The sequence below is a fragment of the Pteropus vampyrus genome, unplaced genomic scaffold (genome assembly GCF_000151845.1).
Source record: "Pteropus vampyrus isolate Shadow unplaced genomic scaffold, Pvam_2.0 Scaffold1, whole genome shotgun sequence".
NCBI classification, from domain to species: domain Eukaryota; kingdom Metazoa; phylum Chordata; class Mammalia; order Chiroptera; family Pteropodidae; genus Pteropus; species Pteropus vampyrus.
In genome coordinates, this window is record NW_011888782.1 from 16051344 (window position 1) to 16069497 (window position 18154).

Below are 18154 nucleotides of genomic sequence, written 5' to 3' on the forward strand. Positions count from 1 at the left end.
GAAGACCAGGTGTTTCACAGTCTGTTAATAGGTGTTATGAGGAAAAGAGGCCCTAGGCTTGGGCAATACTGGGTGAAAGTAAGTTACTGCAGGTAATGTTTATCATCAACTTCCACGGAGGGAATAAAGCATTGACCAGGAAAATGATTTTTTTTCCTACCAAAGTACCTTATGGGATGACTATGCCTTAGTACACTTTTTGAGTGATGAAACAGTGATAGCAGGGTTGTCTCTTATTATCCTTGCAGGTTATTTAAGTACATTCTTAGGAAAATTACAAGAAAGATTACTGATAACCTCATCATTCTTTATTTCTACTGTATTAGTCTTCCATAGCTGTGTAACAAATTGTCTCAAAACTTAGAGGCTTAAAACAATAAACATTTATTATCTCACAATTTCTGTGGGTCAGGAATCTGAGCTGAGTCCTCTGGCTATCTCAATGGGTGGCAATCAAAGTGTCATCTGGGTCTGCAGTCATCTCAAGGCTGTCTGTGGAAGTACCTGCTTCTAAGTTTACTCTTGTGGCTAGTGGCAGGCCTCAGGTCCTTGCAGGCTGCTGGCTAGAGACAATAGTTCCATGCCACATGGGGCCTCTTTATAGGACTGTTCACAATGTGAATGTTTGCTTTCCTCAGAGTAAGAGCTGAGCAAGAGAGAGGAGGACAGGAGAGGGAAAGGACAGGAGAGACCAGTTTTTTATAACCTAATTTTGGAAATGACATCTCACCTCTTTTGCCATATCCTATTTGTTAGAAGTAAGTCACTAGATCCAGCCCACACACAAGCGGAGGGGAGTCACAGGGTATGAATACCAGGAATCAAGGATCATTAAAAGCCATTTTAGAAGCTGCCCACCATACCCACTCTGTGAGATTCTCTTCTCACCTTAGCTGCCTGCTAGTTTATTCAGCAGATATTTCAGTAAAACAGCATTCCTATGTAGTGGTTGATGTGAGACAAGCACTTCCCAGTTTAAAGAAATCAAAGAAGCATTCAGATGGACTCAGGTCATGGCCGATTATCTTAAGGATATACAAGGAGGTAAGTCTCATAGTCCTTCTGTCATCGTTCTAGATATAGAGTAGTCCCAGTAATATTGTCAAAAACCCACATGTACTGCAATGCTTCTTTTGTGCCAGGTGCTGTTCTAGGTTCTTTTCATGTGTTGATTCATTTACTCCATATTACAACCCTAAGAAAGGGGTGCAACTCTTATCCACTCTTTAGAGATGAGGATACCAAGGCGCAGAGAGGTGGAAGAATTTGCCAAAGGCCATGTGACACAGAAAAAGTCAGTCAGGATTTCATCTCTGGTAGAAAATCTCCAGAGTGTGTGGTCTAAACGACCATAAAACACTACTTCTAGGCAGCATACCTAGGATTTCACAAGCCCATAACTCAGTTTTCCTCTCTCTGCTTCCCTCTCCTCTACTGGAGCTATAGGTCACCAGATGCTTGTCAGAAAGCAACAAGATAAGAGTTGAGAATTTCCTCAGTCACCAAATATTTATAAATGCCAATTATATGCCAGACTCTGGCAGCTCCCTACTGTGGTGTGTTCAGTACAAGAGTATGTGTCATGTTGTTTCTGTTCGTCTCAGAAGGAAACCTTTTCTCAGCCCTGTGCTGTTATCGAGACACATTATCAGCATCTAAATCTTCTCTTGACCAAACCGGGAAATGCCAGGGACTAAGGGTCATTTTGTCTTTTCTTGGTTTGACTTGGTTCTCTGTATGCTTTCAAAGCCAGACTTCTAAAAAGGGTGGTTTATATTCCCTGCCTCCACATCCTTTCCTCCCAATCCCTTCCCATCTGCTGCCATCTGGTTTCTGCTCCTTACCACTTGACCAAAATGGACTTTGCTAAAGTAACTGGAGAATTCCTGGCTGCCTATACAAGGGACACTTTTCAGTGGTGTCATACTTTACTTCTCTGCATTCTGTGTCACCACTGGCCTCCTTTTTTTTCCCCTTTCTTAGTTGCTGGGACATCACCCTCTCTGCTGGTTCTTCTACCTCTTTGGCTACTCCATCTCAGGGTCCCTTGTAGGCATATTTTTTAGTTTCTTAATTTGGGATGTCTTTAGGGTTCTTTCCTCAATCCCTCTTTCATTCTCTTTAAATTGGGTTCCTCCAAATTTCATACATGGCCACAGTGTTCCACATCTTTATCCCCCCAAAACCCTTCCTCTTGAGTATCAAATCTCTGAATCTAAATGCCTACTAGCTATCTCCTTTTGGATGTCCTAAAGAGACTTAAAACATGACATGTCCAAAGCTGATCTGAGCATCTGATCATGCTCCCCATTTCTTTGACACTACCTCCCACCCAAATGGCCAATCCAGAAACTCCAGACTCATTCCTAATCTTGACTTCCTTTATCTTGCCTCCACCATCAATTTCTGGATTTCACCCTCTTGATAACCTCTCCTATCCCTTCCTTTCTAGGCCCCACCATTTGGGTTTGGGCATCCTACTCTCTTGCCTAAACTTTTACAAATGGCTCTTTACTGGTCTACTTGATCCTACTCTCACCCTTTCCAGTATATTCCTTCTACTGCTGTCATATTTTTCCCTATCAACTAAGTCTGAACATTTTATCACTGTTCAAAATGCTTCAATGGCTCCCAGCTGCTTAAAGGTTAATACCTAACAATGAGGAAGATAAATCCTTGATAATATGGTTATCTCCCTTTAAGCCTCATCTCCCAAGGCACCCTCATTAATAATAAATATTGTGTATTACTTTCAAGGACTTCCTTGTTCCCGTTTGGAATCCTCCCATCCCTCTTCCTAGTGTCTGGAGAACTCTTATTCATTCCTCAAGTTTCAGTTCAAATACCTACCCTCACAAATCCTTAGGTAGACCTGGGCCCACCATCTGCTTTGCTCTTGATGATCCACCATTCTGCTTATCAGATTGCACAGATTATGTTCGACTCTCTGACTCCTCAGAGATTTGAACTCAGTGAGGATAGTTAAGTACATAGTAGGATCAAGAAGCTTAAGGACAGAGAGGCAAAGCAATACATTCAAGCTTCATGCACAAACTCAAAACCATTTTTCTACTTTGGTGGGCTAGAAATTGAGAATTCACTGGTCCCCTCTCCAAAGTACTTTCCACGTTGTACTCTTGATAATCTTTCAAAGCACACATCTGATCATCTCATTCCACTGTACATACACCACATCCTGCTTAAAACCCTTTATGGCTTCTTCTTAGCCTCGGGTTAAAACAAAACCAAAAATACATCTTAACCTGACCTACACTATCTTCAACTCCTACCCCACATTGTTCCACTATCTGTGCTGCAGCCAAACTGACCCTTTTCTGGGTTCCTGTACTTGCCTCCCAGCCCCACTGCAGGGACTTTGCAGGTGCTTCTGTCTAAATGTCTTTTCATTCTTCCCCTGGTCCATTCATCCTCATTCCCAGTCCTCAGTCCTAGTGCTGCTTCCTCAGGGTAACATTCCCATCATGTGCAGATCAACTCCCTTGTGTATCTCTCTTCCATAGAATTTTTCACATTGTATTTTGGTAGTGAGCAATGTGATAGGTTTAGTCAATGCCTATCTCCCTAGGGCTGGCTGGTGAGCACCGTGAGGGCAGGAATCATGTTCCCTACTGCCTTCCAGTGCCCACAGTGTTTGGCATAAGGGAGCTCAATACATACTTGTTGACTGAGTGATTGAGCGAGTGAGTGAATAAATGAAGACCAACAATAACAGGGGTTTTTCCTACTGCTTTCACTCTCACCACTCCCCTGCATTTGCATATGTTCCTTAATAATTCTTCGAAGTATTTTCAGATATCTATCTCATTTGGTATTAACAATTGATTTCAAGAGTAGGAGGGTCAACCCATGCAGGTGACTTGTCCAATGTTACACGGCTAGTAAGCAACAATGTAGGACTGGAACCAAGCCTTATCACTTTTCAGACCAGGACTCTGACCATTAAACAACCAAAAGCAAAAGAAGATAATGTAGAACTTAATAGGGAGAATCTACACAAAAGACAAAAAAAAAAAAAAAAAAAAAAAAAAGAAAAGAAAGAAAGAAAGAAAAATAAATATCCAAATAAATTAAAACAAAAACACTAAAGTTTTATTTTAGGCTGACAGAACTTTGGTTCATGGAATATGGGCACAAATACTCTAAATGCTGGCATTTTAGCACACGTGGTTTGGGCTTTGAGAAAACACGTCACGTTTCTTACAACAGGGCTCAGTTAATATTGTCATAATTCTCATTAAAAGGTAGATATTTAATAAATGTTCACCATTAAATTGTTGGTGGGAACAGTCTAATTCTGGAAACTTTTTATCCTTTCCTTAACGAGACTATTTATTATTTATTTTTATAAGAAGAGAGAAAAGTTAAATCACTTAACAGGTTAAGAGTAGCTGGATTCATTTAATTCTTAAAGAATTAAAATAGTTTCAAAGAGCAATCTCAAACTAAGAATACTGTTCATTTATCTAACATTTTGAAAAGACCTACTATTTAAACACAATTTCTAAATGTATTTAAATGTTCTAAATGTTAAATTTTTAAATTAAGAAAACGATTGCCTTTATATTACGTGAACACACGCTTTTATTTACCTAATAAATGGACAAGTAACTGTTAATATACATAAAAAGTTAGATATTTACTTAATGTTGATTATACTGAAAGCTCCGTGCCCTTCATAGCCAATTCTAGAGTCCCCACTGTTCCACTTATGTTTAAAACTCATTTAACCTTGAGTTTAGTCTACCTGGCTGCACTTTCTTTAGGGACGAGAGGCGTGAGGCAAACGAGGGTATAAAACATAACCTAGATGTACAAAAATTCGTGTACAGGGAACCAGTCCGTTATTAACGAGAGAATTGGGAGACAGCTGAAAGTCCACAAAGTTTCACTTGTTTGATGTAACGTTATGCAGCCTTTAAAATTAATTCCTGCATTTGCACATATTTCCAGCGAATAGACATTATTTTTCTAACTAGGAAACTACAAGTGAAAAAAGCGAAAGAAAAGTCGCGCTTCGCTTGCCCCACTAGATCTTCCCAGAGCTAAAGGCTTGTCTGAGGGCTCCGATGAGTTTTCAGCACCGGAAAACTTGTCTTGGTTCCCAATCTCCTAGGCAGGACGCCGGGCGCGCTCCGCTAGGCGGACCGCGGCGTCGCCACCCGCGGCTCCCTTGCTGCGTCGGGTGCGGGGCGCCCCGGGCGGCGGAGTTCTGCTAGCCAGTCCTACGCGTGGAGGACTAGTGCAGCGCGCCTGCGCTCTCAGTCACGTGGTGGGCGCTCCGCGCAGAGCAGGTTAAAAGTCACGACCATAGCGAGCCCGCGAGCGTCCGGCCGGCGCGGCGCTCTCCACTTCTCTTAAACCGATTGTGATAGAGGCCGCTCCGCAGTTGTCGACCACCGCCCGATCCCTCAGCCCAGCTCAGCCTCCTGCAACGAGCGGAGCCACCTAGCACACTTCTTCGCCAACAACACAGGCGCGCAAAACCGCGTCTTTCAACTGACAATGAAACCTTACCCGCGAAACACAACCACTCCGGACGAATGGGCGCGAGGCCTGAAGGGGGAGGGGAGAAAACGGTTGAGCCAAGCTCCGCCCCAGATCGCGCTCCTATTGGCCAGCCCGAGGTTTTGGGCCCGCCCACTAACGGACCTGTCGCATTGTGACAGGTGGAAAGGCCAGTTCCTGTTGGGTTGGGGGCGGAGTCAGAGGCTGCCTGAGCTCCGCCCGGACTCCAGGGGGCTCCTCCTCCTGCTCCTTACGGCGGGGCGGGCGGCTGGTGTGAGAGGAATGTCATTGCTGCTCGGTGCCGAGGTGCCGCCTCCGTCTGCTCCAGCTCTTTCTCTGGCGCCCTCGTCCCGTCGGCTTTCGCCGCTGCCGCAGCTGCACTGGTGATACGGATGGCTAGTGGAGCGCTAGGGCCATCCGAGTTGAGAGAGCGGCGGTCGCGGCCGCTGCTGAGGCGTAGACTCCCCGCCGCCGCCTCCACCCCCTGTTCCCCGGCCTCGCGGCGCTGAGGGCGGGAGCGCGCGGGGCTCTTCCCTCCTCCTTTTTCTTCCTCCTCCTCCGGGTCCCCGCCCAGCACCCCTCGCACCAGGCGGCGGCGGCGGCGACGGCGAGGAGCGAGACCCGCCGCCGGGGCACAACATGGCGGAGCCCTCGGCCCCGGAGAGCAAGCACAAGTCGTCCCTCAACTCGTCCCCGTGGAGCGGCCTCATGGCCCTGGGGAACAGCCGGCACGGTCACCACGGGCCCGGGGCCCAGTGCGCGCACAAGGCGGCGGGCGGCGTGGCGCCGCCGAAGCCGGCCCCTGCGGGGCTGTCCGGGGGTCTGTCGCAGCCGGCCGGCTGGCAGTCGCTGCTCTCCTTCACCATCCTTTTCCTGGCCTGGCTTGCCGGCTTCAGCTCGCGCCTCTTCGCCGTCATTCGCTTCGAAAGCATCATTCACGAGTTCGACCCGTGGTAAGTGCCCCGCCGCCCCTCCCCCGCCCGCAGCCCACCGGGACCCGCGCCTCTGCCCCGCGCTGCTCTCCCCTGTCTTGGCCCCGTGCTGCCGCCGAGCCCCGCTCGCGCCCGGCTGAGGCGGGCGCGGGTCCGGGACCTCCGGGCGCGCCCCCTGCCCGTGGGCGAAGTTTCCCGCGAGCAGCCCAAGGAAGGGTGTGAGGTTCCCCGAGTGGGACCTTGACCCCGAGTAGGGCAAGTGTGACGACTCTCAGGAGAGTGAACGAAGCCCCTCGCGGCCAGGTCGGGTTGCAGAGTCTGGACCCGCCACGCCGGGAGCCGGCAGGTCGTTCCTCCGCCGACTCGTGGCGGACTCCTGGCTCGCGGCTTTCGCGTTCTTTCATTTTTGCTGGCGCGTTTGCTGGTTGGGATGGGATCGGCCAGGGTTGCCCTGTTGCGGTAGGAGGTGAGTGCAGAGGTGCAAGAACCCTGTCTGCTCAGCCGTTTCTCTTTTTGCTCTCAATATATAAGAAGGGGAAAAAAGAATGAGTGAGGTGTAGGAAAGGAAGTAATATCCTTGAAAGTGATCTGAAAGCTAGGGACTCTTATTTAACATTAGGTGTTTCCAAGAGTGGATTTTATCAAGGCCCTTAAGTGCACTTAGCACCTCACTGTTCCACAATTATCTTGGGTTGCTTTTTAGAGCAAGATCGTTACTCTGTTAGCTAAACTGTCATCCTCAGTATGTTATGTACAATATCCGAAAGTATTGCATTAGTTCCTTTATTGGTCTCTGCAGGAAGGTTTGGGATAAGAGAGCAAACTGCCACAGTGATGGGGAGCCCTAGGTTATAACATCGGAGTTGCACATGTTATCAGGGACTGACCTGAATGTTTTAAGAAATTACTCCATTAAAAGCACTAGTAATTTAGACACTATACTGGTCTGTAAACTAGTATAGGTAGGAAGAGATTGCTTTAATTAATTTTTTTCCTAACTTGCCCAACCTGAGTTTTTTTAACGTGAGCTTATTATGCCTTTCAAACTAATTTCATTCATTTTATTGACCTACCAGCCTTGCGTTAATGTTACTTTCTAGACTTAACTAAACTTTAGCATATTTATCATTTGAAATACTGAGACAATCTTTTCGAGAGTTAACTAAATACATAGATAATATTTTGTGGAGAGAGTTACCATATTTCAAAATACTAGACTGGAGTTCCATTATGGATAGAAAAATTAGTAGTGCATCATCTATTGAACACCAGAGGGGCCCACTCATGGAGAATTCAGTTTAGGTAAACAGTTAACAACTGTGACATTCATCAGTGAAACATTTTAATTCCATTTTAGAAGTTTTGATTTTTTTCTAATACTTTTTAAAAAATAACTTTTATGCTACTTGAAATCATAGAAGAAAATAAATTACTGTGAAGCCTTGTGAATTAGACCAGTATTCTTAGTCTTATCTTTGAAACACCAAATTAGATAAAAATGAAATTGGAACCAGAAAACGAAAACTGCTGATATTTTACTGAACACTGAAAAGAGAAAGTTCTGTCTTTTCAGAGTACAACGGCAGTAATGCATGGCTGACCAAACATTACGGGTAACAAAAATTGTGAATAATATTTTCCGACAGTATCATTTTTACAAACGTAATACTGAATACTGTTTAGTAGTAATGTTGAGGCTGAAATTAAGGATTGCAGAAAAATTCACAGCTGAATAAGATGATTTTGTCATTTTTCCTTATTTTGAAGGAAGATTAGAAGTCAACATTAAGTTAGCCAAAGATTATTACTAAAGTGAGTATTGTAGTCATGAAAAGTCTTACTGGGTTACTTCACAGATAATATTCTTTTTTTTTTTTTTTTTAAGTATGGCAAAGAATCAAAAGTTGATTTCTTTCTCTGGTTTCAAGGCTATGCCTGGAGAACATAACTTTTATCCACATGAAAATTTGTTTCATTTCTATTTTTCTATGTATAAAAACACATTTCAGAAACATTCTTTAAATGTATAATATTTGAATTCTAAATCATATACACTAATCTTAATTTATGAGTTTTGCTTACTGATAGTTTTAATATTTATATTTTATTATATTCCTGATTAAATGTTTATGTTCATAATGTTAGGTAATTCTGATTAGTAGTATAAACAGCCTTTTATAATAAAGGAATTGTTCCATCACTAGGAACAAAGATAAACCTAATGTTTAAGTATAATTCAGGTGACTTTAATGAGAGAATTAGGTTTCAAGCAAAAAAAAAAAAAGTCCTTGTTTGCTCACTTTTTTTCTTTTCATGTCTTTTAAAGATTTCAAGTAGTTAGGCTTTTCATTCTTCTAATCCATTCTTGTTGAAAAATTTTAAAGAGAAAGTTAGGTGTAGATTGCCTGTCCATTATTTGGACTTTTAAAGCAGTTTTCCTTCAGAAATACTAATAGTACCAATACTTTGATTTCCAATCTAACATCCTAGTGTTATACTAGCTTATGAGTTGCAGATTATTGTTTTAACATTTAGCAATGACATGAACTTTTAATAATATTTAAATGATGTTCTCAGGTGTATCTACAAACTAATTTATTCTGGGCTTGCCTGATCCCTTTTTAATATCTCTGTTAGTGGCTTCATTTCTTAAGTATTTTTGGTGGAAAGTTTACTTTCTCTGTTTACTTGTTATTTCTATAAATTTTACAGTTCTTGAATTGTGTAAGACTCTGGTTATCTACCGAAGGTGACTCATTGTCACAGTTATACTTGTTTTTTAAATCATCGCTCAGATTTTTTTTTTCGTAATTCTTACCAGTTGTTATAAGGGGTGGTATATGATATTGAATATTATATACTTATTGATTTTTTAAGTATAATGCAGTTTTTTAGAACTTAGCATTGGTAATGGTTTTCTTACTATTTCACTTCAGTAGTTTCCTCCCTTATCAGTTGAGTTGATCAGACATGAGGAAGCCGTTTAAGAATATGTTCTGTGTACTTGCCAAACATTTGATTGATTAAACTAGTTTAAATAGCACCTAATTTTATCTTACTTTAATCAGGAGCCAAATGTAGTTTCTACTTACTTTTGTTGTAACCTAATACTTTTACTTATACTAACCAAGTATCTTTTCCATAACCATTATCTTGGTAAATTGTGGTAGCTTTTCCACACAGAGTCAGTGTAAAATCTCCCCATGAAAGAAGAGCTGCCTTTTCTTCTGCCTGCACAGGTTGTAATTAGAGTTCTCCCTAAAGCTGTAAAGAGGATTCTCTAAGCCATGAGTTTGAGCTGCAGTTAGCTGTAAAAGGGCAGAAGAAGCTGCAGTTTAGAGTTGAAACTTGGAATGCTATTTTTCACAGAAACTTGGTATAAATAGGTTAATTAGTATAAAACGTTTTCAAAGGAGCGATAAACCTTTGGAACATAAACTGTAAGTTGGGGACTACTTCCTGTGCTTTGAGGTCTCCATGTTTTTCTTCACTTTGCAGATGACAAAAAAGAGGCTAGTGACCTCAGTTCTGAAGAAGACAAAATGAGTAATAAACTAGTTTTAGAACACAAACAACCTCAAATCTGAAAAAGTCACTTTGACTGTGGAATCATTAGCAACAGCTACATTTCAGAACAGGTATACTTGTCGTTGATTTCACTGTAATTAAAAAATTTTCTGGTCCTGAGCTCTTGATCATTTTAAGTTATAAGAGCACTTAGAGAGAAGGTGCCTAGGGCCTTTCATTGTTGAACTGGATGATGGGATTGGACCTGCTCCCATTTGGGGTAAGTGCGGTGGCTCCTGTAGGTAATAATCATGGGTTTCATGAGGCATGTAATAGGTCCTGGGGTAGTTAGGATCTGTCAGCAAAGACTTTGGAACTTTTTCTTTCCCCTTGGGGTTTTCATATCTTGAGGGGTTAACTTGCATAAGAGTGCACATCCCTTACTGCCATATGTAGTTTACATAAAGACATTGGTTGTAGACCAAGCATTAGAAACTCAGAATAAGGATTTACATTTTAGGGTCTGACCTACTTGTGAATATGGGAAAGAAACTTACTAGCCTGTCTGTACTTAATCTGTTTCTGATTTTTATCCTCAGTAAGTTTTGAGTGCTTTGGAATATGAGAAAATGTTAAAAGTTCTCTTCATTGTAATATCTTAGTATTCATTATTGCATATGTGCTCTCAAAAATAGTGGAAAGATTAATATTTTTGAGTGACTGAATCATTTTTTTCTCAATTTGTGTACTTTGAAACTTACTGCTCTTAGAGACAATATTGCAGTTAACCTGATTTATAAAGTATCCCACAATTCAACAGATCTATATTGCTAAATCATTATATTATGAAAAATTTCAAACATATAGAAAGTTGAAAGAATTTTATAGTGAACATTCATACTCAACACCTAGATTCTACAGTTAATATTGTACTTTATCATATCTTTCTATTACTGCTTTTAAATCCTATTTGTAGACACTGATAGTGCCTTCATTGTAATATGAAGAATGTTATCTTTGTTCCCCGACTCTCTGATAGAGGATCTCCTATTTCTGGATAGCATTTGTTTTCTACAATACTTAAACATAATGGATATAAATACTATATGATCCTCAGCTGGACTACAGATTAGAGTCACATTCAGTCATTCTGATTTTTTGTTAGTAACTTACCCGAGTACATTATTAGTCAGTACATTAGCCCATGTTTGTTAAATAACTTTGATGTCTGAGGAGAAACAGAAGTTGTTAGAAGGGTATTTATGGCGGTTTTATTAGACTTAATTTATGTAGAACTTCTAAATTCTTTTGAATTGTTAGAAGCTTATTTTATTGGTCAGCCTGTCGCTTACTCTGAATCTTAGTCATGCTCTTTCTTTGCCATGTTTTATCCAGATGTAATGCTTAATTTAGTTTTCTGTAAGGTTGCAAAAGTGGCTTTTGTTAGTCCCTACAATAAGTGGAAAAAAGGAATACATTTTCAAGTAATATAGGAACCACAAATATAATGCATGGACCAAATTAATAATATTGAAAGGGGAAAAAATATAAATAGTTATTCCATCATCTCATTTATTTGATTTACCCGATTCTGGTGAATAGTTTTTGTTTTTAAGCTGCTTTTTTTCTGAAAAGGTTTCTGTGCCCTCACTTTACCTATTTCTGACCATGAATAATTTCCAGGGATTTAAAAATGGATAGAAAGTGGCAATACTGTAGAACTGAAAATAAGAGAAGTGTTAGGTAAGAGTAAGGGTTATAAGAGGCCCTCATATTTTAGGTAAATGGTAAACTTGCCAGGAAGCCTAACCACTATTTGGAATTTAATATTTTGGGGAAAATGCTTTCATAGTTTAAAATGAAAGACAGCTAAACATATTTTGGAATATAACCTGTATGTAAACTGGTGAATGCCTTTTATGTTGGTCAAGTTTGTACTATTTTTTTAGGTAAATGAATTTCTAAAGAATTGTGACTGGTACCCTAATTACATTGATCATATCATCTGTAACCATTTTTTTCTTTTTGTGAAACAGTGTTGAAAGATAACTTTAATATATGGTCTAAATGGTAGCAAACACTTAGTTTTTACAGTGTCTTACAACTTGATTTTAGAGCTTAGAATTGAGGAGATAAGGTAACATCTTTTATTTCTGTAAATAAGATATTTCAATTCAGTATTCCCTTCAAGGATTGAATAATACAGGTCTGCCTGTCTTGAAATCTGTGTCCTTTTTACTGTATTCTCTGCCTCCAAGACCGGCTTAAAGGAAAGTGTGCTCTGTTTAATTTGTTTTTTAATCAGCTGCCCTGATTTAAGTCTTACCATATTGGCCTGTCAAAATGCCTGGGCACAAACTGCTGTAGCTAAGGTCACTAGTTGGGTGATGGCTAATTACTTTGTTTTGATGTAGGAAAGAAGAGTTGATGGTGTGAAGTTTTTAAACCTGAATGACTAGGGAATTTTCAGATGGGGGCATTTAAGGGAATGCTGAATGAAAGGAAGAGATGATTGAATCCAAGTGAGTGTTATTTTCATTTAGATTTATTTTGTCTGTAAAAAGTTCATAATAGGTTAGAAGTTTTAAGCCATTCCAACTACGAAGTGGAAGCTAAACTTTCAGTAGACCCAGAAGTCTGTAGCCAAAAGGACTTTTAGAGTACTTAGATGTTGGCTTGTCTTGTTTTCCGGGCGGGAATCTGACTACCAGAGAAGTGAAGTACTTTTTCTAAGGTGGTAAGCTGTAGATTGGCTAGATTCTTTTGTATTCACTTTGAACCTGTGTTTACATTAGAGGGAATTTTTGGAGAAGTTGTTTGAATTTGTTATTTCAGAAGATGAGGGAAGTGAGTTTCTACCACTTTAAGTTGACGATATTGGATATGTCGTTAATTCAAGTTTAGCTATGGAAACAGTTTTTGTGTGAAGTTTGACTTTAGAATTAGTGATTTAAAAAATTTTATGCATCAGTTACCTGTAATTTAATAGTTTGTTTTCAAACTTCGTTTTTTGACTTTTTTTTCTTTATTCTTATCCAGAGGGAAATGTTTCATGAAGACATAAAGAAATTTTATGTTTATATTAGTAAAGTGTTAATGAATAGTTGATAATCAAGTTGATATTATTTCTTTTGGTGTTTCCTTTTAATTTATTTGTCATGCCTTAACAGATTTATTAGCTATTCTCAGATAGCTAAATGTTTTTCTTCACAGTACCGTGTTCTTTAGTGGTATCTAGCAATTTCTCCAGCCTACAAATTACTGCAAATGAATGTGGTTTTTAAACGTAATTTATTGTACTGGCTTCAGCAGCACATATACTAAACTTAAATTATTGGATCCCCCCTCCATAGATAGATAACATCGCAACATCTACTGTTTTCTGTACTATTATAAAAATTAAAATATAGTAATTCATAGTTAATTTCTAAAGTTTCATTGTATACACAGCTTAAATTATTGTTTGTTGCTTGCCAAATGGGTGGAATGGAGTTGGTGAAAGGGATTATGACTAGAAACTCACTTGGAATTGCCATATTTACTTGATGCATTTTCTTGTATAATTGACATATAACATTATTTTTAAGTGTATGACATAATGATTCAATATTTGTATACATTTCCAAGTCATCACCACAATAAGTCTAGTTAATATTTGTTACCTTACATAGTTACAGAAATTTTTTTTCTTCTGAGAACTTTTAAGATCTACTCTTAGCACTGCCTATTAAAACACCATAACTCCTGTAAAGTACCATATACCCTATTTAAGTTTTAATAAAGTGAATTATTATACTGTCTTGTGTGATCCACAGGAAAAATAATGGCATACAGAATTATTGGAAGGCAGCACTCTTGTAAGTTTTGAGATATTCTTTGAAAATGTTTTCAGTGTTTACATAAGCAGGGAAAAAGAAACGTGTTTTACAAAGGCTTTTATTATCAGTGAGAAGGTATTCAGTTAATATAAAACATTCTGAAAAGTATATAAATCTAATGTATAGTGTAGTGACCAATTTTAAAATAAACACCCATGTGACCAACACCCAGATTAAGAAATAGAACTTTTCCACCACCTCAGAAGCCTTGATGTGTGTTTTCTCATTCCCTTCCCCAACTTCTATAGTAATTACATCCATGTTTTTCTTCATAGGTGGTATAATTCTGTGTGCATTCCTAAATTATATAATTTAGTGTTGTCTATTTTAAAACTTTAGATAAATGAATTTGTGGTTCCCGTGTCTTGCTTTTTCTCAGCATTGCTTTAAGTGTTCAACTTCATTGATCAAAGAGTTGTTGAGAGTGTGTGGGTAATAAAGTTTAGCCAAAATTAGATTAACCAGGCTTCTTAACCCATCTTAGGACACCGCCAGCTCTGTTGTAGCAGGAAGTACATGTAGGAAAGGGAAGACAGGCATTCATCTCATCACTGGAGATCACAAATTATTTCAAGATTGAACGCTTGAGCTGGAGTCAACTTTGTCTCCAGATAATCTTGACAACTCTTTTAAGGGTACTGACTAGATAAATTTAATCTTACAACAGACATTGAGACTACAAGGATGAGGGGGTAGAGGAGGGGACAGCACTGCCTTTCAAGAGACAAGTGATAATCAAATAATCAGATAAATGCAAAATTATTAGTTTTTAAACTATGACTTTTGCCAATTATCATTTTAAAGTGTAGATATTAACATTTATATAAGGAAAGGAGTGGTTTGTAGTTAGTTCTTGAAAGAAAGAAGAGGAAGGAAGAGAATTTTGGAAGGGGATTTGAACTAAAGGAATTTAGAAAAACCCTAATGATGGACTGTTTATTGGTATGTTTGTAGAGGATCGTTGACCCTGGGTTTTGTGTGCTTTTGTTTGTGTAGCTATCATGGGATCTTGAATAGCTTGCATTTCTCTTACATTGTTTCCCATGATGTTTTCTTCTTTCAGTCTTCCATGGCTCCCACTTATATTTTTTCTCAAATTTTTATTTTCTTTATTGATTTAGTAGCTGTCTTGGTCTTCAGAAAGAAGGAGAGAGGTACGATAGGATTCTTTCAGAAACTGTCTTCAGGAGACCGAGTTTTAGTCAAAGAAATTTAAAGGTCATGGAAGTTAATGTAGGAATTTGAAATCTGTTGGTCTGTGAGAATTTGGCATTATGTGTTAGCAAGTGATTGAGGATATTGGAAATGTGATTCCAGCTTATAAGCTTTTCTTTTCATTAGAAAGCAGTTCTTAAGTAAAACAAACTTAAATGGTCTCTAATGCATTTTTATTTATTGGTCAGAATGATTTTGATCAGATTTATTCATTTTTTCCTGCTATGTATTAGTATGGAACCCATGCTACGAGAGTGGGTAAATTATTTTTTTCACGGACAAATAAAAGACTGTTGTCATAGTTGATTCATTGTTAGCCGAAGAATTTAAATTTAAGACTGCCTTTCTTCAATCTTCCAATTTTGTCAGCCAGTGTTTCTACATAATTCAAACTTAAAATTTAAACCAAGCATCATAAGAAAGGTATACATACTTATTCTTTCTCCGCCAAATCTCATGTAATACATACCAGAGAGAAATATAAATGACTTTGAATTAGGCTCTGTTTGGATAATCGTCCAACTTAATGAATGATTTAAGCTATTTTATTTAATACCTCTGGTGTTCTCTTATATGAATTCCCCAAGGAAGTGTGAATTCTTTTCTGAAATGTATTAACTGTTAGAAAACATGCCAGGCATTATTCTTTCAGAAATAACAATCTAATATAGCTTACCTACCTTATGTGCAAGGTATAGGTACAGGTTTTATTAATTCCTGTATAAAGCAAGCTTCAGTTAAATTTTGTTCAGGACTGTTCGTTTAACAATCAAATAGGCCAGAGCCATTTTGGAGATTTTAACACCTGTAATGTAAAAACACTCAAGGAGACTTGTTACTGGTTCTTTGCCTAAATTGGTAAGATACTGTTAAGGTAGTATGGTGCTCATTTCCCCCTCTAATGATAACTTCTAAGAGAAGATTTTTTTTTTAGGGTAAGAACATCATCATTTGTAATTTTTCTAGAATATCCAACACTGAATTGGGAACATAGCGTGTTCAATTTGTATTAACATGGACTCTTTATCCTTAATAACCACATTTTATATACTGGTGATAGTAATAGTATGGGAAGTCTCTATTGTGTAATACCTTGATAAACCTTGGATTTGACTGTGATGTCTGTGAAATCATGTGTGTAGTTGTGATATTGTTATTTATAATAACAAAATATTTATTTGCTCTTCATCCCCATTTCTCGTACATAGCCCCTAAAACCCTTATAATTTCCTGTGTGATTGGGGGACAAGGTGTCTTTTGTTACATTAACGAGGTGACTTTTAGAAAGTCCTTGGGTAGTCTAAGGATGGGGGCTGGTTGCCACTGGAGCCAACCATGTGGTTAGAGGGTTGGAACTGTAAGTCCCTGACCTTTCCTAGGAGTGCGGCGGGGGACTGGAAGTTGAATCACCAGCGGCCAATAATTTAATAACCCATGCCTATGTAACAGAGCCTCCATAAAGAACCAAAAGAACGGGAGTTCAGAGAGCACCAGGTTGGTGAACAGGTGCAGATTCAGAGAGAGTGATGTGTTTGGAGAGGGCATGGAAGTTGCTCCGCACCTTTTTCTACATACTTTGCCTGTGCATCTCTTCCATCTAGCTGTTCTGAGTTTCATGACTTTATAATAAACCAAGTGGTCTAGTAAGTAAAGTGTTTCTCTTTCTCAGAGTTCTGTGAGCCACTCTAGCAAATTAATCAAACCCAAAAGAGGGGTTCGTTGGAATCTGTGATCTATAGCCAGTTAGTTAGAAGCACAGGTGACAACTTGGACTTGGTGTCTGTAGTTAGTGTGTGTGTGAAGGGGTGTCAGTCTTGTAGGACTGAGTCCTGAATCTGTGGGATCTGATGCTGTCTCCAGGTAGATAGTATAAGAATTGAGTGGAATTGTAGGACACCCAGTTGGTGTCCAAGAAATACTTAGTGGAACACAAACATTGGGAATTGTTGGTGAACTTCTTAGTGAACATCATAATCTCTCTAAGTGTAATTTTAATCTTATAGGAGGAAAGAGTTCACGAAGTAATTTGTTTCAGTGATTGCCATCAGCAACTGGGAGATGGCCAGCTGGCTGGATAACTTAGGAAGAACTTTAAAGTGGGGGGCGGGGGATTTTAACTCCATGAGTATTTCTTCCAAGTACAAATAACTCTTAGAGAGTTCTGTCTCAAGTTTTAAATCACTAGTTAACATTGAATAAGAAAAGACGGACTAGTTAATATCCAAAAGAAAAACATATGAATGATAAAAGTTTCAGTGCTGGTAACTTTTGAGATGACAAATGAAAAAAGACAGATGTCAGCAAAAGAAGTAAAATTTCCAAGCTGCCATTTTGTTTGAACTTGAGAAATCTATCTTGATGTGGAGGAAGAGTAAGAATAGAAATTATTATATATTATATATGTAGGCATTAGAATATACTAAATTCAGGCAAAGGATGAGTTTGGGTGGGGTTAGATTAATGATCCATTTGGTTTCTTAGTCCTTGATTTAACTTTATAATTATAGGTAATATGGAAATTAAGCAATGCTTTTAGGAAGGCATCACAGCTCTGACTTATCTCATTTAAACTATCATAATAGGTTAAAGGATACTAAATAAAAATACTCATTGGGGATGAAAAAAGTTTTTTTTTTGGTTGTTTCCATTAAAGTGCTTCTTCAATGGAAATAGCTTTGTGTCTAATTACTTGGAGGATCATTGACTATTATAGATATTGAGAGTTTAATAAGCCACAACAAAATCTCTCTCTTTTTTTTTCTTTTTGTACTATAGATTGAACTTTAGCAAAATGACTGACCAGGTGTTTAATTATACTATTCCATGTAATAATACCAGCATTCCTGTGAGACCTAAAACTGATATATTGTAATGATCAGTTTTCGATGGTTTTGCTTAAAAACGATGTTTTTTTTTTAAACAAATCTTTATCCTTGTGCCTTCAAAAAGAACAGTGAACAGTTTTAATATATTGACAATTGTAACTGCATATATTCTTAATTTTAAAAATAAACTTTCTTCATGGAAGTTTAATTTCAGTACTACAGTTATTTTTACTCTAGACCATAATTAAAGAAACCCTTTATTTAATATGCT

At 38.7% G+C, this 18154-nt stretch overlaps 1 protein-coding gene across 1 annotated transcript in view; it reads left to right on the forward strand.

The window, feature by feature from the left end:
* The first annotated feature begins 5683 nt into the window (after positions 1-5683).
* The window catches only part of STT3B (STT3B, catalytic subunit of the oligosaccharyltransferase complex), a 90680-nt gene continuing 78209 nt past the window's right edge, over positions 5684-18154 (forward strand). Inside the window, exon 1 of the mRNA XM_011361012.2 lies at positions 5684-6479. Coding sequence (XP_011359314.1) covers positions 6166-6479 — 314 coding nt within the window. The 5' untranslated portion in view covers positions 5684-6165. The remainder of the gene's footprint in view (positions 6480-18154) is intronic.